The sequence below is a fragment of the Protobothrops mucrosquamatus genome, unplaced genomic scaffold (assembly GCF_001527695.2).
Source record: "Protobothrops mucrosquamatus isolate PMUCROS unplaced genomic scaffold, P.Mucros_1.0 scaffold_149, whole genome shotgun sequence".
NCBI classification, from domain to species: domain Eukaryota; kingdom Metazoa; phylum Chordata; class Lepidosauria; order Squamata; family Viperidae; genus Protobothrops; species Protobothrops mucrosquamatus.
This window is the reverse complement of record NW_015386225.1, coordinates 593,303-614,118: the sequence shown is the minus strand read 5'-3', so window position 1 is coordinate 614,118 and position 20,816 is coordinate 593,303. Positions and strand designations below refer to the sequence as shown.

The 20,816-nt window shown below is 36.7% G+C and overlaps 2 protein-coding genes across 2 annotated transcripts in view; one reads left to right on the top strand and one right to left on the bottom strand.

Moving 5' to 3' along the window:
- Positions 1-10,804, top strand: part of SCAF4 (SR-related CTD associated factor 4) — a 37,499-nt gene extending 26,695 nt beyond the window's left edge. The window contains exon 19 of the mRNA XM_015819420.1: positions 7,872-10,804. Coding sequence (XP_015674906.1) covers positions 7,872-8,692 — 821 coding nt within the window. The 3' untranslated portion in view covers positions 8,693-10,804. The remainder of the gene's footprint in view (positions 1-7,871) is intronic.
- Positions 10,805-10,935: 131 nt separating this feature from the next.
- On the bottom strand, positions 10,936-18,683 carry SOD1 (superoxide dismutase 1). The gene is made up of 5 exons (XM_015819431.1): positions 18,510-18,683; positions 14,963-15,056; positions 14,541-14,610; positions 12,096-12,213; positions 10,936-11,237 (listed from the first exon to the last, which is right to left on the bottom strand). The coding sequence occupies exons 1-5, from the start codon at positions 18,606-18,608 to the stop codon at positions 11,127-11,129; spliced, it is 492 nt and encodes a 163-aa protein (XP_015674917.1). The 5' UTR covers positions 18,609-18,683; the 3' UTR covers positions 10,936-11,126.
- Positions 18,684-20,816: the final 2,133 nt, after the last annotated feature.

The window sequence follows — 20,816 nt, the reverse complement described above, 5'->3', positions numbered from 1 at the left end:
AGTTCACCCTCAACCATATAAACTCACTGAAAAACTTTGGTCCAGTCACACTCCTCAGCCCAAAATACCTCACGTGGTTTGAGAAAAATTAAAGTGGGGAGCACTGTGTATGCTACCTTGCTCTCTTGAAGGAAGGTGAGATATAACTGTAACATATAAATCAATAAATATGTAAGATAAATAAGTTACCTAGAAGAAATACCACTTATTGGATGTGTCAGAAAAAGAAACTTAAAGAACGATTGTAGCTTAACAGATATAATTTCAAAAAAGTTGTGTGGATTCCCATATACTGTTTCCAATGGAGATACTCATGTGACAGATTGAGAACATTGCATCACTTGTAGCCTCTAATGCTATGAAAGTAATAATGCAGTACTGTATATCTTTGTTTAAAAGAAATGAACTTATTCCAATGTAAATGGATCTAAGCTGTAGTACAATGTCCTGATACATTTTTTAAATGAAATAAAGTTGTATGGATGCATCTTTTCTAGAAATATTGATGGCTATGTAGAATTGCCACCAGCATAGTTGTAATTTTATGTCTAAGATACTACATTTTTCATAAAACCATGGATTTTGCTGCCTGCATAATTTATGCAAATTAATGGGATCATTTATGCTCTATTTTGATCTCGTTAGTGAAGAAAAAAGCCAATATAAGTATTAGGAATTTTTTTTGTTGTTGAAATGAAAACTAAGTTTCTCTATTCCAAGTGAATACTAATGTCATTTACATGAATACACATATGTTTAACATTTAAATCTGCAAAGCTAACAAAACCATTCTGGTTTATAAAACTCCTCTTAAGAAATGTGAGAAAGTTTTCTAGAGGAATTAACCTAGTTGAATTAGTTTGTAATATTTGGTAGAATGATGGATTCATGGATGCTGAATAATCCCATAATAATGAAGCTCTTCATATACTGCTTCAAGATTCAATATCAAGTGATGGGATATACAGTTTTTGTAGCCGAATATCTTCACGTCTGGTGACTACGTTCTGATTTCTACAAATGTTATTTTGCGTTGCTATTATTTTGGTAATTTATGGAACAAGTATATTTCAGGAAAGATTCTTTCATCGCTATCTCAGTTACTTAGACTCATACATAGCACGTCTCTATCTCTGTCCCATAATTATGAGTCTAAAGGTCATGGATACAAAGGATTCCCCATGATACTTCTAATGTTAGCAAAATTGTACTCAGCATTTAGTACACATTACTTTTTGAAAAAAATTACATTGGGCTTTTATCTTTCTGTAAAAAAACATATAACATATGCAGTACCTGCTACTACTTTGGTAAGGGAGAGGTAATTTTGCTGTTACATGAAACAAAGTCACAATGGGCATACATATATTGTCTGCATGTCTTGGAGATGATTAACAAGGCTGGGATAGAAAATGGATGTAAACCTAATCAAAGCAAATTATTTTTTTGCTTTGATTAAATCAAACTATTTTACTTAGGTCATTTTAACATTCATTAATTGACAAAGTAATATATAATTATTAACCATGTGCTGTAAGAAAAGTAACTTAATCTAATCTAATCAATGTATTGCCATTGAATAAACATCTTGACTGAAATGTGACTGAAAAATAAGTAATTGTTTGCTTTGATAAATCTGATACTGGATTTAAAGTTACCATATATAATTCTTTCTAGTGAATAATTCCAAATCATTTGGTACATGAAACATTAATCAGCAGTGGGTTACTGTAGTTTTATTTATAGTTTTTCAGATCAATACCCATAACTGTACAGATTTAAGAGTTCAGAGAAGAACTTTGTGTCCTTGGAAAAATAAGGGGAAAAAATAACATTCTACTATTTATACTCCAAAGAACGGAAATTGCCCATTTTTCTGTGTAATTTTGCTTTATTGTCAAATAGTTCTTACTGTTAGAAAATGTCTCTGTTTCATCTGGATTCCATTTTCATGTAATTGAAATTCATTCTGGAATTAATTAAACATACCTTAATTAGCTATGTACAGTCCTCAAGAATGTTCCATGGAGCAGTTATCAACCGTTTCCTATTCCAAAAGCTTTGCTTCTGGAAAACTGCTAGGTACAACGGCTGTATCAGTACAGGTTAGTTTTCCTTTAGTGGCCACAATTTGGACTGGTAAGATTATTAAGCAAACTGGTCATAGCTATGCTTGTGATTTTTACACAGGACAGTGCATATTAATGTACTATAATGGTGACATAAAAATGCCGTGATGGTCATAAATGCAGCCATTGGTCACCATTTTTCAGCACCGTCATAACTGCAAATGGTTGCTGTCTGAAGCAGTTGCTAAGTAAAGACTACCTATATAGTTCAGAGAAGAACTTTAACAATAGACATCAATCTTTTGCTGGTCAGGAAGCAGACTTCACATGAACTACTGGAACTCTATTGTTGCAGAGTATAATAGGATCTTGAAGGCAGGACAGAGTCTCTCCATCTTCTGCTGAAGGGGATCCTGGCAGGGCAAGCTTCAGTTTGTTTCTCATTTTTCTCATTTTTCTTTTCTTTTAGGGTTAAGCTATGTTTACATAACTACCTTTATAGTCTTTCTTCAAGGTTATAGTCTTGTACAACAGAATATTCTGTTCCTGGCCTGGAATATTTTGTATATGCCTGGTCTTGATTTTCTGTTTGATGCAGAAAGGTTTGCATGTATAATCATACTTAACTGTATGATTATATATAGGATAAGGAACCATTTAGGCCAGGGGTGTCAAACTGCCGGCCCGCAGGCTGGATGCGTCATACCGAAACCACGCCCACCCATTGCCGGCAATGGGGAAAAAGTCACAATATGTCGCAAGATGCCACGTTGCGAATTTGACGCCCCTGATTTAGGCTATCGAATCCAACTCTGCTCAGTTCAGGTATCCAATTCATTCCGTATAGAAGGGTAATTGTTTCCATTTTCAAAGTGTGTGAAAGGTGTTTTTTAAATACTAAAAAATACATTTTTCTGTAATATTCATTACTTTATGTATTTATGTGATGGAATTATGGGAATGATAGGAAAGCAGGCCTGTGTACTTTCAAATATGCAATTATATTCTTGATTTTTAAGACTAAATGTTCTCAGTTTCTTCAGTTTCTCATCATGGGACTTAGCTTCTAAATCCCTGATAGTTTTTATTATCATTTTCTACATTTGTCTAGTTTCTCTAAAACCTTAAAAGTTTTCTGCCTGAAACCAGATGCTACGTGGACTACAACCTGGCCATTGCAGAATAAAACGGAAGAGTTATTTTATATTATAAAATGTCTTTTGTTGCCTGTAGTTGCCTTTTTTCTTTTTAACCACCTCACCACTGACTCGGTTTGCAATCTGTTACTAAACCACATTATTTTTCTGCTTGTCAGAACACTTGCTTTACTCTCCTCCATTCAGCCCCAGTCCCTTAACTTCCACCAGCTTTTGAGCTGATAAGACCACGTGGGAAATATCTAAAGAAATTTCTAAAGAAGTATCAAAACAGTGACAATGCTGGGAATGTCCATATTGCTGATACTCCATTGAATCCATATGCAACTCAGGTCCTGGAGGATGTATTTATTTTTCTAGAAGCCCATTAAATAGCACCTGAGTACAATGGTGGTGGTGGTGATGATGAAGAAGAATGCAAGATGGTGAAGATAACTTAATACTTTTGCCTCCTATTTTTTCCCACAACAACCCATTGAATGCCTTGGTGTCTTTTGTTCCCATAACAAAAAATTCCTGCTGCATATGATGCATGACTTGCCAGGAAGTTCCAGGGAAAATAGCAGACTGCTGCTCCATTAAAAAAAAAAAGACTGGTTTAATTGTTAAGGAAATTTACCTTTTAAAAATGTCTTGAGTATTGTCTTGTGGTATGTGGTTTCTGATTGTTTTGTCATGGTGGAACCGGATTCAAAACTTCCTGAGTCACAGTGTATCTTCTATATTTCTCAGTTCTGCCAGTTTCATCATGTAGCATCCTCTTGTTTCTTGTTATAGCACCTATTTTCTTTGAACTGTTAAAGATTAATCCTTTTACATCAATTGACCTTTTCTTCATAGACCCCTGTAAATGTGCACTCGCTCCTAATACATGCCAATTCATTTTTGAGTTGGATCACAAACATGCTACAAGCACTGCAGGTCATGACTACAGATTCCCTTCTTTATCTTTACATTTGTTTATTAAAGTTCTATAGAAGGCTTTTATTTATTGTTTCTTTCTCAGGTAAGCCAAGGATATACTGTTCCAACAGAGGAAGAAGCTTTTTAAGATTCCCTCCCCGCCCAACAATTCACATTCTCTTTTGGTCAAACTCCATTTTGAATATGGTGTCCATTGCAGTCCCACATTTCATCTCCATTTACTGGAGGTTTTAAAAACAGATTGGGCAGCCAATTGTCTGAAATGGTGTAGGGTTTCCTACTTGAGCAGGTGGTTGGACCAGAAGACCTCCAAGGTTTCTTCCGTTATTCTATTCTGTTATTCCAAAAAGTATTTGGGGAAATTAAAACAGGATCAAAGGAAGGAATCAAGAATGCTAGGCGACTAGAAATCAAGTTCTTGAGCAAATATTGAAGGAATTTGTATGTTTAACCTGAGATAAACACAACTGGGGAATATAACACTCTTCAAATACTTGAAAAGATGTCATTTGGAAGAAGAAGACTTTTTTTTATTCCAGAATATAAAATACAGAATAATAAATGTAAGTCATTGGAAGGGAGATTCTAATTGAAAATTAGTAAAGAAAATAAATAATCACGGAGGCTAAATAGATGGTTAAATCACCATCTGCATAGAATTTGTTAATTTGGATTCCTGAACTCAGTAGATGATTAGACTTCATGACCCAAATCCAATTTTGTGAGTTTATGAAACCTTACTAACAAATTTATGTTGGTTCTCCTTTACCTGCTAACAAAAGCGCTTACATTTTATCTCTTAAGTGTTTGTTTTTCTGTAGATCATCTATATAACTATTAAAATTTTCATTGTTGTGACCTTTAACTAGGAAAAATGGCACATCACAGGGCAACAGTTTTTGATCCAAACTACTTCAAATGGAGTAATGTACAAAATCTGGGACCCATGACTCCTGAGGGAATGAAATTTTGGGAAGTTATGGCTGGTTAGCACTAGTGGCTGCTGCTGTGGTCACATGATCTATTTTCAGTGTTCAGTGATCATTTCCCAGTCAGTCTATCAATCCTTCATTCCTTCCACACCTAGTAGCAGCCACTTACCTGCCTGTTGGAAAGGGGATGGAGGGAGATTTCTGATTCTCCCTGCTAGAGTCCACCTAGGAAATTCAGTGGGAAGCTGGCTGGAAGTTAGAAATTGGCCCCCTACTTTTTTGCCTGCCCTTGGTCATTCTGTTTCTCTGGATAAGGAAATGTCTGAAACAATGACTCAGTGGGGCATGGGTTGTCTAGTAATCTTTTAATTTCTTGACTATTATTCTTACACTTAATTATTGTTATGCTTTATCTTTATTTGAAAAAAGTATGCAAAATATGTCAAGAAACAAAATCTAAATATAATCCTAATTCTAAATAATACAGTCTTTAAAAAGATAGCTTACGTTGCAACTTAATCCCAGCTGAATTTCTTGATCCTTGAGTTCAATCATTTCAATAGTTATTTAGAGATCTTAAATTGTGGCTGTTACTTGATACATGGACCTCTTTAATACTAAACATATCCATTGTTTCCTGATGCTTAATTTTGTGAAGTGAAATGTGTAAGTTGCAGCTGGGATCTAGAACTTGTTGCAGCTACATGGATCATGTTTTGAGTATAATAATAGAAGTATCTCTTTCCATATATGTTGTGCCAAGGCTGGGCATATCTTTAAACATGAGACAAAAACTGCGGGACGATACTAGAATGCATCTCTGTGCCCCCCAAGCTGATCAGTTTCTTTGAGACAGTGTTCTAGCAGTGATAGCATTTTTGCTGAGCTAGGTTATTTTGCCAAATCCTAGGTCAGTGATGGCGAACCTTTTAGAGACCGAGTACCCAAACTGCAGCCCAAAACCCACTTATGTATCGTTGGGTGCTGGGTGGGCATGGCCCATTGGGTAGGTGTGGCCCATTGGGTAGGTGTGACTGCAGTGGTAACGGCAGACTGGGTGGGACTAAAAAGTTCAATCAATTCCAACTTTGCGAGATCTTTTTTTTTCCCCGCGAGAAGTTGAAATTTATTGATTGAACCTTTTTTTTTTTGCACACGGTGGCAGAGGCCCAAAGCGAAAAGGTTTTATAAAACCCAGCTGAAGGCCTAGGACTGGGGCGACGGTGCACGTGCCCACAGAGAGGGCTCCGCGTGCCACCTGTGGCACGCGTGCCATAGGTTCGCCACCATGGTCCTAGAGTCATAAAAATGGGCAGCAAACAAATCTCCCCCCCCAGTTATGAATTATATAGTGGGCATTGCCTGTCAATATATGATGAGACTTGTCTTGCATTCTTTGGGCCACTAGTGAATGGGAAGTAGTGAGGCATTGTAAAAATTGCCTAACCCTGGTTCAGAAAATTAGACTTTCTCATGTGCATTTGAGGTTGCTTAGAAAAATATAGATACAACTCTCAATCCATTCCATTGGTATATTGTAGGGAAAGGGGAATTTTGTTTCTTTTAAGCAAGAAAAAAAGTATTGAGTTTAAAGCGTTTCTAAAAAACAGACTGTGGAGTCTTGTGTTTGCTATGCTTACTGATGTATGTGTATGGAAAGACAATGCTGAAACAGATATACACAGTATTAAAAAAAGTTGTAATTATTATCAACCAAGTATACATAGAATTGAATAGCCTTAATAATTAATATATTAGATTGCTGAAAATAATGCCCCATCAATTTAAAAATGCAAAAACTTTAATTCTTTGTGTTTTGGCTCTTGTATCAGCTTTACAAAGGAATGGGAATTAGTTGTGATGCATAAATACATAAGATGTTTGAAATGCAATTTCAGTTCATCCTTGGACTTATGTTCTGCTCTGGTTATAAGATTTGGTATAGAGTTGAAAATAGAATCTTTAATTACTGAGTTCCTATTTAGATGTTTCTTACGAATGAAGATGGGACTGAAATACCTGTATGGCATAACATAAACAATATATTATAGATTTAAAAAAAACTTCAGAAAATTATTCTGGGTACTATAAGCCCAATTTTATCAGCAAAGCATTTAATACAAAATCTTTAAACATTCCCCTTTGTTACATATATGTATCTTAAAAGGACATATATGTATCTTAAAATGAATTCCATCACTTTAAATTTCTGGATGGATTTTGGATTGGTGCAGGGTGGTTATTAACTGGAAGATAGATAACCTGTCGTATCAGTGCAAGTTTTTTGTGGTAGTTTTGAAATGATCGCAGAACTGTAATTTGTTGTATATTAGATATTGAAAGTTAGAATAGACCTATTAAAACAAAGATTTAAATTGACTTTGCTGATTAAATGGTAGTGATCCATAGATAATCCATCTAATTTACAGTTTAAAAAACTGAAAGATTTTCATGTGCAACCTCCAGTAGCTTATTTTACATATTTGATTTTGAGTTGAATTTTCAGAAAAAGGGTATTCATGGGGTTCGAATTGTGTACTTTTTCATAGTGTTTCAGTTTATACTTTTTGAAAATAAATTGAAGGTAGGTCTCTGTTCACTAAATTTTAAGTGTATTGATAACACTATTTACCATAGTAAAAGCCTGTTTAAATATTGCATGCTTTAATGTTCATAAAAAATATGTTACACAATTGAAGCCTGAAAAAAGAGCACATCTAACCTTTTGAGAGATTATATGTAATCAAGAAGTATCTTGTAATTAATTTCATGTTTTTTTAACTTACTAGGTACTCAAGGAGTTACATCTAGTCCAGTGATTGGGCTTCAGACACCTTCTACTGGCCTTTTAGGTGCCCGACCCGGTTTGATACCACTTCAGAGACCTCCAGGAATGCCACCACCTCATCTGCAACGTTTCCCAATGATGCCACCTCGGCATATGCCTCCTCATATGATGCACAGAGGTCCGCCTCCAGGCCCAGGTGGTTTTGGAATGCCTCCACCTCATGGGATGAAGGGCCCTTTCCCACCCCCAGGTCACTTTGCAAGGCCTAGTGGAATGCCTGGGGGTGGTCCAGGAGGATCTGAGGATAATAGAGATGGAAGGCAGTTCAGGAATGACAGGCCACCATTTACTCCACATAGAGACCAGGAAAGGTTTGGAAGGAGATCTTTTGGGAATCGGATAGAAAATGAACGTGAACGCTATGGCAACCGTAATGATGACAGAGAGCATGAACGCCTTGGTAATCGTGAAAGGAGAGAATGGGGGAGAAGAAGCCCTGAACGTGATAGACACAGAGACTTGGAGGAAAGAAATCGGCGTTTCAGTGGACACAGAGAGAGAGATTCTAGAGATAGGGAACTCCATAGAGAAAAAGATGAAAATCGAGGAAAGGAGAAACCCGAGCTAACAGACAGAGTAGATGGGGTCAAAAACTATGAATCTCAGAGCAGTAAAATAGAAAATACAGACTCTGTTTCAGAACTTAATAAAGAGTCTGAACCTATTGGTGTGAAACCAACTGAAGAAGTAGCATCTGAGTCTACCTCATCTCTTGAAAAACCTGAAAAACCTACTGGCTCAGTTGTGGAGGCTCCTCGCTAGAGACTGGAATTTGTCAAAAATTGCATTGGAGTGTAGAGCTTTAGAATTGTACAGTATGCTGTATATTTGCTTTTGCTATATCACAATTCCCCCATAGTTTATGGGGACATGTAAGCAATTTGATTGCTTCCCTTCTATTTAAAATAGCTACACAATAACATGAAAAGAAATAAACCATTACCCATTTTCTGCTGTAACTTTTTTAAAGTTTTGACTTTAAAAAGTTTACAAATCAGACTTAGAAGTGCTTTCTATTTTTTTTAATTTAAGTGAAGGTAAAATGGTAAAAAGCTCCTAAAATAGGGATGTGTTTTTAATAAACTCTATTTTCATAACAATCCTTAACGTGTGCTATTCTTCCTATGCTGCACTGAAGTGGTAAAGAATTGTTCAACATCTTAAACGTTTGAACTAATGCTGTACTGGAGTCTAAATTAGACTGTTTAAATCTGTTAAAACTGTTTGTATAATAGTTCACAGAAGCTAAATATGTGATAGTTAACATTGATTTTAAATTTATGCATTTTAATTAACTACATTATTAGATAAAAATTAATAGCTTTTAAATGTTTAAAGAAATCTGGTATTTGCAGTGTAGTCACTTTTTTTTCTGGCCATCCAATAAATGCTGTGGTAAATGTTGCCCTATAAATAAGTTTCTGGACTTATACCAGCTCCTTTGGAAAAACTTTTTCTGTGATTTAACCCATTAGTATGTTTGGGCTTGTTCACCTCCTCCAAATTACCACTGTATTTTAATGTGTCTTGAAATAGAGTATATGAAAGCAAACTACTAAGATTTTTAAAAAGACTTTTGCATTCTTTTGCCAGTAACCAAGCTATTTAAGCTGGCTGTGTCATCATCATAACTTGTAAGTGAAAGAAACAAGTATTAACTCCATTAGCAAATGCCAGCAAGCCTTAACAGTGATATACATTTTATTCGGTGATTCTATACACAGTGAAACTCTTAATCCAAAATTGCAGTAAATAGCAAGTACTGATGCCATGAAACTTTTCTGTTTTGATTTGGTGTGTCTTTCAGATAGCTTGTTATGCTCACTTAAGTGAAAGTATAGATTCTCCCCCTCCCTCCACTTAATTTTTGGAAAATTAATTTAGAGGCAAGATTCTTCTTTGCAATAGAATAAAAAATAACTTTATATATTCTTGTGAAATTAATTTGTGTTGAACTGTTTCCATACCATTTATCAGAATACCAAAATTGATTCTAAAATTCATTTAGTAGCAGTCCCTAATTCAGCAAAGGTCTTCATGTATGTACACATAGAAATGATCAATACTCTCTTGAAAAAAATTCAGTGTGTTAGATATAAAATTTATATGCGGCACTCTCACAAAGACTCCAACTTGTTGGCCTGCATTTTGTTCTAGAGCTTAAAACAATACTCTTAATGGGCTGTTGTCATTGCTAGTTACCAGGTGGTGAAACAGACTTGTATGGACAAAGCATATACCTTGCCAAGTACCGTGTAGCCAGCTTTTAAGACAAGGCCACTAATTTGCTCCAACACAGGTAAACACTGCTAACAATTCTGATTTCTCTACCTTTAGCATTAAAAAAATATTAGGACCAGATTTACTAATCAGTTTTTATTTTCAGCATGTTCTTCTTTGAAATTCCATCTTTATATAATAGGATTAGTAATATAAAACCATTACTAAATTTAGGGTTTTTTGCTTTGTTTTAAATGCCATACAGGATTTTGCAGATTTTGTTACCAGAGTTTGTTATCAAACCCTTAAAGGTCTAAAAATGAAGCCCACGTGAGCCATTTTTCAAGTGGCACATCTACATGTTCACTTTCCATAGTGAAGCAACTGCCTTTATAAAGGTAATGTAATATAGTTATGTAGACTTCATAGATTATTACTTAAATGAACATCTTTTATTTGGTTTCTTGTAAAATTTAACATTTTAAACCACATCCCATAGCAAACAGCAACAGTTCTATATAAAACATTAATTTGGATATATATTTGGAGTATGTGGTCTCCAGTGATCAGCTGTCACTTAAGATTTTGACCAGGCTTGATTTACTAATTAGATAAAACCTAAAATAAGAATTTACCAGATTTTTAAAGAATAGGATTGTCAAACTAGCTGAGAACACAGCATTAGAGCGATTTGAGATGTCCAAAGCATTTCCCTTAGAATCTGTTTTTTTAAAACAAAAAAAACCTGCACACTCAACATCCATATAATACCAATACTCTGCATTTGTGTTTTACAGCACTTTAATAACAGATAAAAAGGTAAATGGAACAAGACTTGTCAGCTTAAATTCTAGCTTAATACAACTATAGGATTCTTTTTTAAACCATAACAAAGCCCAGTAATTGGTAATTCTACAGACACATTTATATTCCACATATTGTACTGCTTCTATTCATTGTCACTCATAGAAGTACTTTATGCTTTAGCTAGTCCAACCACCCCACAAGCTAGACGGGCACCAGCATTTCCAGTTTTCAAGCTCTCTTCATTTTGTCCTTTACCCAGATCATCCTCTTTTTCATGAACCTAAAAGGCACAAATCAACAAATTCGGGTCAATGCTATTAGTTAATAAAATTGTAATTTTCTCAATTTTCAGGGTTTTTTTTTAAAAAAAAATCTGTACCTTTGTTGAGTTATAAATGCAAGAAATTACATATTCTACCATATCTTAGTATGAAGAAGAAAGTGTCTACTAGTTTAACAGTAAGTTAAAATTAGTTAAGATGCTGACATATCCTTTGCTCCAACATGAACATAAAATGCTTACAAGGTACTGAGCAATCTTGTTCCAGGGAAAGCAGGCCTCATGAGAAATATGATGAGCCATCATAGTATGTATCAAAATTTATACTGAGGTTCTAGATAAATGCAATTAAGGGATCAAAAAAGGATTACTGCCTTCAGTGTTGTGTGGTTATTCCTATATGCTCGTAATACGGCTAGCAAATCTGGATAGTTTTCTTCATGTGCTGGTGAATTATATCTCATAGCATTCTTTGTTACTGGGCAGCCTGATTTGGGCCACTGGCAACTATAACCTTATGAATAGCCACATGTTCAATATCCTTAGTGTACAGGAACATCTTTCTATGTCGATTAATCTGAAAATTTATGCATATGCAGAATTGTATCTTATATTAGGGATCTCTACTGGATATTTCTCCATCTAGAATTTATACCAAGACATCAAGAAATCTGGACTTAAGGATGCTATCGCCCAGGTTTAGTCAACGGATTCCATATCAACTGTTTTTACACATAGGTCCCTGCTAATTATCACCTACAAATTCTGGGTTTACAGATTTTTAAAAAAATGCTTATAAAGGTCACTCAACTTACAAAGGTTGCGTGAAAGCCAGAATAAAAAAATAAATTCCCATACCACCATAGAACGTCCAATAATTGAATGTGGTCCTGAGAGGGAAATAAGATGATCCTCCATTAACACCTCTGCAACACCTGACTCATTTGCAACCACATTTCCAAGATCACCAACATGCCTGGAATACAGTTATTTCACAGAGTTAACAATAAAACTTGACCAATGTCTTTTCTACACAATTTTCTACAATATTACCGCCATACAGCTGTTTTCAAGCACGAAAAGTCATGTTGATCAGTTTTTGCGATCATTCAATTGTAGTCAACCGTTAGAAATACTATAGCCAGCTAATAATACTCTTAACAATATTAGTCAATATTTAGGTATTAAATCATTTAAAATTTGCTGTAAACAATCTTTCACAAATGCAATATCCAGTTACACCTAAAAGCCCGTAACATTAGTCTTAAGGCTTCATTTGTAAAAATAATCTAAGTATACTTCAATGCCAAATACAATGCTAGTTGTTTAAAGTTTTCCTATGGCAGCCATTGCCTTTTTTACACTGTTATCATGATCAAAATACTGGATCTTCTTTTGCGCAATTCTTAAAAGTAGCAGCTGTTAATGACATAGAGAATTTATAACCATACAAGCTTCCAGAATGTCCTGAAAAGTTCTGCTGGGATCTATTTGTAATATATACCTACAATTACAAATTGATATTTTCATTATAATTCATGTGTATACAAGTACTGATGCCTTTAATTGTATGGCTGTATTTTGCTTGTTCAAGTAGTAACTGTATTTTTATTTTTGGCAATGCTGAATAAACTGTATGAAGCACAAATCTCTTGCTACGTCTTCAAACTAGAGTTCATACAGAAATATTCCCCTAAACATTCTAGCTTGGTGCCTCTGAACAAGATACTAAGGAAAGAACCCCTGTTCATTTAATACAATCTGGTGAAAAATCAATGTATTTATTCATTTACTTATCAAAATTATATCCCATCCCCAGAATGACTACAGGTAGTCCTCGACTTAAAACAGTTTGTTTAGTGATTGTTCAAAGTTACAGCAGCATTGAAAAAAACTGACTTATGGCTACTTTTCACACCACCATTGTAGCAACCCCATGGTCACATGATCAAAATTCAGATGCTTGGCAACAGACATATTTATGAAGGTTTCAGTGTCCCCGAGTCATGTGATCATCTTTTGGGACCTTCTTACAAGTAAAGTCAAGGGGGAAGCCAGATTCACTTAACTTTACAACCGCAGTGATTCACTTAGCAGCTGTGGCAAGAAAGGTCATAAAATGGGGCAACTATCTTGCTTAGCAACAGAAATTTTGGGCTCAATTGTGGTCTTAAGTTGAGGACTACCTGTATTTTTAATCTGTAAAAACCTCGTAGTTGGAGAATACATCCGTTACCATCTTTAGGACACAATATTTATGGCTGAGTTTTAAAACAAATGTTTTTAGAGAGAGAGAAAGGCGGCGAAGTCAAAAGCTGGAGAATACAATAAGATAGGAAGAAGCTAAGTTACTGAAGGAAGCAGGTGTCCTCATAAAGTACAAAAAGCAGCTAAAAAAAAGGTCTTAAGCAGAATCTACGAAATTAATAACTGAAGAGATAATGAAGAGAGACAAAACAACAAGCTAGTGATAGGGCCACTGCACAAAGCTCTAGGGGTTCATAGACTTTTACTTCTACCTTGCATGTGCATGTGCAGATAACATTTCTGAGATTGTGAGCCAAGTCACTGGGAACATGCACGCCTGCAGAAAAAGTTTTGAAAACAGTCTCTGTGAAGCAACTTTAATGCTTCCAAGAGCGATGCTTCTTTTACACTAATGAGCTAGGCAAAGCATCTCTTTCAAATATTTTGAATAGCTATACCAGTGATGGTGAACCTTTTAGAGACCAAGTGCCCAAAAACTGGCCTCGTCCCTGCTCCACCCCTATCCCCCATCCCACCTGCCCACAGGGCCACTCATCGCCTCCAGGGCCCGCCGCAGATTGCCCAGGCAGCCCAGCAGCGCTATGGCGGTCACACCCTCTGCCTGTGCCCTGCAGCATCAGCTGTGCCCAATGGGATGTGAGGGCAGAGTCTTGTCTATACTGCCTGGCTGTCATGTCCTTGGCTGCGCTGCTCCGTGTGGGTCATGCTCAGGGGCGACTCTCCTTCAGGGGGGCTGCTGGAGAGGAGGGGGTCACGGGGGGAGGCGAGGCTAGGGCAACGGCACGTGTGCCCACAGAGAGGGCTCCGAGTGCCGCCTCTGGCACCCGTGCCATAGGTTCGCCACCACTGAGCTATACTATTAGTACCTGTGACTATTAACACTCTGGGAAATTCTTTGGAAAGCTTCAAAGAGAACACATATATCTAACCTCAAGTTAAAGAATTAGAAAGGTGGACTTGGATTGCAAAGTGCAAACCCACTCCACCAGAAGTTAACTTTAAATCACACATAGGAGGAAATTTTTCTATACACACCTTATTTCATCCTGTGGCCCACCGTGAGTTTTCCCCTCAGGATTGAAGTGAGGACCTGCACTGGTACATCCTGTAACATACACAAGTTAACAAAGATAGCTTTAAAAATAAACCTCACAGAAAAATTCTATTATCTTATAGGTATTTAAGATGGTTCCATGTATATATTCTATATAACATATACAAACTATAAGTATTCTTATCAGGATATAAAAGAAATCTACCATTTGAATTCTAAAATAATTGATTGCCTTTCTATCCACGATATGAAAAGCATTCAACACCTATCACTAGATGAATTTTATTTCTTTCATTTAGAAGTTAAATGAAAAACAATCTTGGGCATTTATCATTTATTCATAGTTTTAGGATTATAATCTGTATTCATAATTATCAGAAAGGTTTTAACACAAAAATGTTACCAGTTGTGTTATCTCCAAATTCATGGACGTGGAAACCATGTTTCCCTGGAGTCAATCCTTCAATTCTTCCTTTAACAATTACATTTCCATCATCCTGAAATATTAAAAAAAATGCACAATAATATTCAAACAGGAATTTCACAAAAGGATCTTAAAATATGCAGAATTAAAACTGTTCCTCATATAGACAGTAATTTAATAGGAATTTAGAAAAAAATGTCCCTATATAGAGTCAGAATCCAAATTAAGAAACAGACCAAATCAAACAATACATTGAAAATTGCATGATGAATGCACAGATATCTATAACCCCAAACTGGATGCTGCTCTGCCATATAGCAGGATTATTTCAAAATGTGTACCATATACTTGATTTTAATGTGCACATTCTCAGTGCCACAACCAACAGAGGTATATGATATTAACAAGCATATGCATATATTTGTTAATATCTATAGTATGAAACACCTGTTTCAATTTTTCTCAATCTTAGCAGGCAACCTCTGTGGTAATTTTATTTAAAAAATAAGAAACGTATAAAAATGACTTCCTCTTCATTATAAACAATTTTGGAAACTTATCATCTTCTCTTAAAATACAAATGATCTCCAAATCCCATCTCTTATCAATAAACAAATCCTTAAAATATCCTTGTTCAGTTATAATTACCCAAAGTCTATTAAAGATTACCAGAGATAACTTTATATCACTTCCTTTTAACAATCTTGATCTTTAGTCTCTTCAAATAGGGAGATAGTTTTACCCATTCATAATGGATAGGCTAAAGTTAACCACAGTGAACCATCTCTCTCTACTGTCCTAGTTTGTCTTGATTACTTTGCGGGGGGGGGGGGTGTTTGGCATTTTCAAACGAAACACCAGGCTGTAATTGCCTATTATTTTTCAAGGGTGACTTTTTAGGAATATCACATTCTTATCAAAAGCTTTGTAATATTGCAGCTTACCACTCTGTAATTAATAAAAAGGAGTATTTTAAAATATCAGATGGACAAGGAATTTGGCAAAAGCCTGAGCTCCTGAGGCATGTCGAAGTCTGAAGCCAAGAGATAGACTGCTCCTCTGCATATGCTAAAGGCGAGATTAAACACTTGGAAAGGCTTGAATCGTTGGCAGCTCTGAACATTCTGCTAAAAACAACTTTCAATTTAATTATCCTATGGAGTTTATTAAAATTCCACCTAATTTGATGACAACCAAAAATGTAAAGTTCTAAGAACTTCATTAAGAAGAGTCCTGTTTTACCAATCTCTTCTTCTGGGTTTTTTTAAAACAGGTTTGACCCTTAGATTTTAGAGATTGGCCAAAGATGGCAAGTATGTCATAGACTCTAAATGCCTCCATTTCCAAAGACTATACCTATGTAGTCCAACAGTAATGTAGCCTGTTACACTATTCCCAGCACCCAAAATCTAGGCCAAATTCCAAAGAAAGGCATTTTAATTAACTGTTTAATAGATGTGCAACATCCACAATCATGGGGTAAGTTTATTTCACAGATACTTTTAGAAATTATTTGAAAGTTTGTAATCGTTCTTTGGTTATTTAGATAACCATTAATGCAAGTATTTCATCAGTGCCAGTTGTTACTTATTCACTTTGGAGATTTTCCCCACCCCCAAGAGTTAACATATTGCAGCATCAAAAGCACGAGATGTTGACTTAATGCAAAAAAAAAAAAGTATAGCATCACTAACACCCAACTATAAGAAATTAATCATATCAGTTGAGAGCCACTTTGGTATAATTAAGCCATCAGGCTAGAAACCAGAATTCTAGTCTCAACTTGGGCGCAAAGTCAGCTGGGTGACTTTGGGCCAGTCACTTTGTCAGTTCTAGGAAGGAGGCAATGACAAACCACTTTTGGCAAACCTTGCTAAGACAACTACAGGGATTTATCCAGTCTGAGAACTGATACCAAACAGAAATCATGTTTTATCTAACACCTATGTACCAAAGTGATTTCCAAAAACTATTTATAATTAAGGTACAAACTTGTATGTTATGTAAAACTAAGGAGAATATTTTAATTGGACAAAGTATGGCTAATGTTTCTTTTCTAAAATAGCTTTAGTTTTCTATAAACAAGTACCTTTTGATTTCAACACATTAAGTGATCAAGAAATTTACAAAAATATTATTGGGAATGAAGGATAAATGTATATGACTATGTCACAATGTTAAAAGCAAAGTGTCCATTGAATGCTTACTTCTGAACAAATGCTTATGTTTGAAACCATTCTGCAAACAGTAGTTAAATTTTACTGCTGATCAGAATTGATTCAAATGTTTCAAGGCATTCCTTTTGCCACACTTTAAAACGGCTATTGCTAAAAATTATGCCAGCAGCGTTACCACATACATAATTAGAGTACATACAAAGCTGATGCAATCCATTAAGTAAGTAAACAAGCTGTGTATGGTATGTATGATAAAAGACCAATCTGATCTAGTATTTCCTAAATAGAATACAAAAAATATCTACAATAATCCATAACTTCATCTCCATTTCAGTTTCCCATGGCAGATGTATACTGAGCACCCACACATAACCTTTCTATTGTGTTCAGTCAGATTTTATTTATGAATAGGCACAGAGGGTGCAAAACCTGTTTGTCCAGTGAGGAAAATTCAAAACCCATACTGCCTTTCCCCCCTTCAAAAGCAGTCATAAAGGTCTCTTCTAAAACTGTGACTCAGCAATTATTTTTTATGGAACAGATTAAATAAATCCGGAACGTATGCATCTCCTTTATTATAGAATGAAGAACAGAGATGCTCTGAGGATACTGAGAGAAGTTTTTGAGGAAGTTATTTTCACTGGAAACCAAAAGATAGAAAAATCATAACCTCAAACTATTAGTTTCACTGGTCCAGCTGTGTTATTCTGCCCAAAGGCAAAGAAAATGGAGATAAAAATGCACGATAGAACTGCAAAACTCTGAGCAAGAATTAAAAAATATTTTATCTTCCCCAGCAACACGCTATTTTTTCTTTTTTTTAAAAAACCAAACTTTTCTTTGCCTTTGTGCAGAGTAACATCTGGACCAGTTTCTGACACCTTATCTGGTATTTCACAACTACTACTACTCTACAACCTTAACCGAGCCAAATCTAAAGAGATCAAGGGCAAATCAGGATAAAGTAGCAATAGTAGAAGTTTAGCCTGCAACCACAGAGTTGTGCAATGAATCCAGATTATTTAGTTACCCTGATTTCTGCAACCTTCCGCAATTATAGAAGAAATCCAAGAGGCTCACAGCAGAGCTTCTCCCGAAAGAACAAGACCCCCGGCTGCACGAGGTCTCAACTTGCAACATTAACCCGGTTATCTGGGACATCCTCTTCGGCTCAGCATCTCAGCCCTAGAATAGCAGCCTACAAAAAAAAGCCGACCGGGGACTTCCAAGCCGCAGTTTCTTCTAACGGGCAGAACTACTACGCAGCCCTTCCAACTTACGCTCCCTACAGCGAAAGAGAAAAAAAAAGCCCCCCCTTTCTTAACAATAACCCGGGAGTCAAGCCTTACTCTCTGGTCAAAGTAAATAATGCCGTTGACGTTGGCCTTGCAGGCGGGATCGCGAAGGAGAATGCAAACCGCTTTCCGCGACGCCATGTCTTTCGCCATGTCTTCGACTGCAGCAGCCTCTCCCGAACTGCAACTGCCCTCTCACCGAGCGCTTGCGCGACGCCCCCTTTTCATCTGCGTTTTATAGCCTCCGGGCTTTCTCTCCCTCCCAATCGCGAAGCTTTGTTGAGCTTCGAAGGCCTGCCTTCGCGGGACGTCGGGGCCAATCTGCGAGCCGAAAACTTGCGTTTCCCCCCCCCCCGCCCCCTTACGCAACCAGCGAGAAAGATTAAAGGAACCGAGGTTCCTTTGCTGAATTAGAAATCGTGAGGTCGCGTTTTGTTCGCAGGCTTCGTCTGGTGCAGGATCAAGCATGAATGCCCGCTCTGCTGACTGGGGAATTCTGGGAGTTGAAGTCCGCACCTCTTCGAGCTGCCAAGATTGAGAAACACCGCCTCAGAGGATGCGTTTTATTACCGTTTTCAAATGGCTTAAAAGTAATATAGAGAGTAAAAATAATATAGAGAGCCACCTTAAGGTGTCAGAGACCATGAGTTCTAGTCTGGCCTTAGATATTGTGGGAAGTCAGAGCCTCAGAGAAGGAAATATTAAAAGGGCAGAAATATATATTTCCTCAAAAGTATTTTAAAAAGCAGAAACCAACTTTGGCTCCAAATCTTTCTGCCTCAAGCAAGACCTAGCCCCATACAAATGCAGATGTAAAACCATCAGAAAGTTGAAGCCAGAGCAATCAAGAAGACAAAGAGAAAATCTGCATACTCCACCCAAACTCTAGGAGTCATTAGCCCCATCACCTGGGAAGCAGGATTTGATAATAGGATTAAACCACAGATATCAAGGCCTAGAAAAACACTCAAGGTTCATGCCACAGGAACAGGAAACAGGAACAGGAAACTATTCCAAACAGGGCTAGAGGGGGTATAAAAAACCTTCTACCCATGTGCTCAGTCTCTTTCTTCTCCTCTGCTCCTTCTTGCAAGGACCATCTTTCTTCTGCAATAAACTGTAACCTTCTTCCCAAAGCAGTCGCCATGTTTGCTTATTTATTCCCGGCTTGGATGAACCAGGATGAAGACTTACTTCTAACAGCACAAAGCTGGCTGGGTAACCTTGGGCTGGTCACTTTCTCCCAAGCCTAGGAAGAAAGCAATGGCAAACGTCTTCTGAAAATCCTGGTCCAGAAAACTGCAGGAACTTGTCCAGGCAGTCTCCAAGGATTTGGACACTATTGAAGGGAACACAAAAATTGTGAGACTTCTCACTGTTATATTGTCATTCATTCATTGTGCAGATGACCTTAGTCGAGGACAGGTAGTCCTTGACTTACAACAATTCATTTAGTGACTGTGGGAAGTCATATTTGCCCAGAGAAGGAAATATTAAAGAGGCAGAAAAACCAGCTCTGTAGAAATGCAGATGTAAATAATCCAGGAAGATTGAAGGCCCCCAGCTAGAAGTTTAGGAAGACAAAGACACCTAAAATCTACATACTCCACCCAAACTCTAAGACAGAACATAATAGGATTAACCCACAGATGCCAAAGGGCGCACTCAGACTCAGGTCAAAGTTCATGCCACAACTCCAAACAAAAGGCTCCAGAGGGTATAAAAACCCACTCCCTACACGTGCTCTCTCTTTTTCCTTCCAGAGCCATCTTTCTGTCTGGTTCTTCTCTTTGATAAACTGCAACCTTCTTTCTAAAGCAGTTGCTATGTTGTTTATTCCCGGCTTGGACTGAACCATGATGAAGACTTTTCCTTCAACGGTGACCATTCGAAGTTACAATGGCACTGAAAAAAGTGATTTATGACCATTTTTCACACTTATGACCGTTTCAGCATCCGAGGGGGTCATGTGATTTACATTCGGATACTTGACAACTGACTCACATTTATGATGGTTGCAGTGTTCCGGAGTCATGGGATCCCCTTTTGCGAACCTTCTGACAAACAAGGTTAATGGGGAAACCAGAGTCACTTAACAACAGTGTTACTAATTCAAGAACTGCAGTGATTCACTTAACAAATGGGGCAAGAAAAGTCATAAAATGGGGGAAAACTCAATTAGCAACATAAATTTTGGGCTCAATTGTGGTTGTAAGTTGAGGACTACCTGTAGTAATGTACAAAAATCAAATCATTTGCTAAATAGTGGGATAATTTGCTTTGTTGATATTTTTTGTCCTGAAGAGGTTGGTACCCGAACCCTTTCTTTAAATGATATGACACTTATTATTTCACCGTTTA

Coding starts and splice junctions, on each gene's coding strand:
- SOD1 (XM_015819431.1), bottom strand. CDS start 18,608: ATGGCGAAAGACATGGCGTCGCGGAAAGCGGTTTGCATTCTCCTTCGC. Junction 15,057..18,509: donor TTATTTACTTTGACCAGAGA/GTAAGGCTTGAC, acceptor TTAATATTTCAG/GATGATGGAAATGTAATTGT. Junction 11,238..12,095: donor TTATTGGACGTTCTATGGTG/GTATGGGAATTT, acceptor TGTGCCTTTTAG/GTTCATGAAAAAGAGGATGA.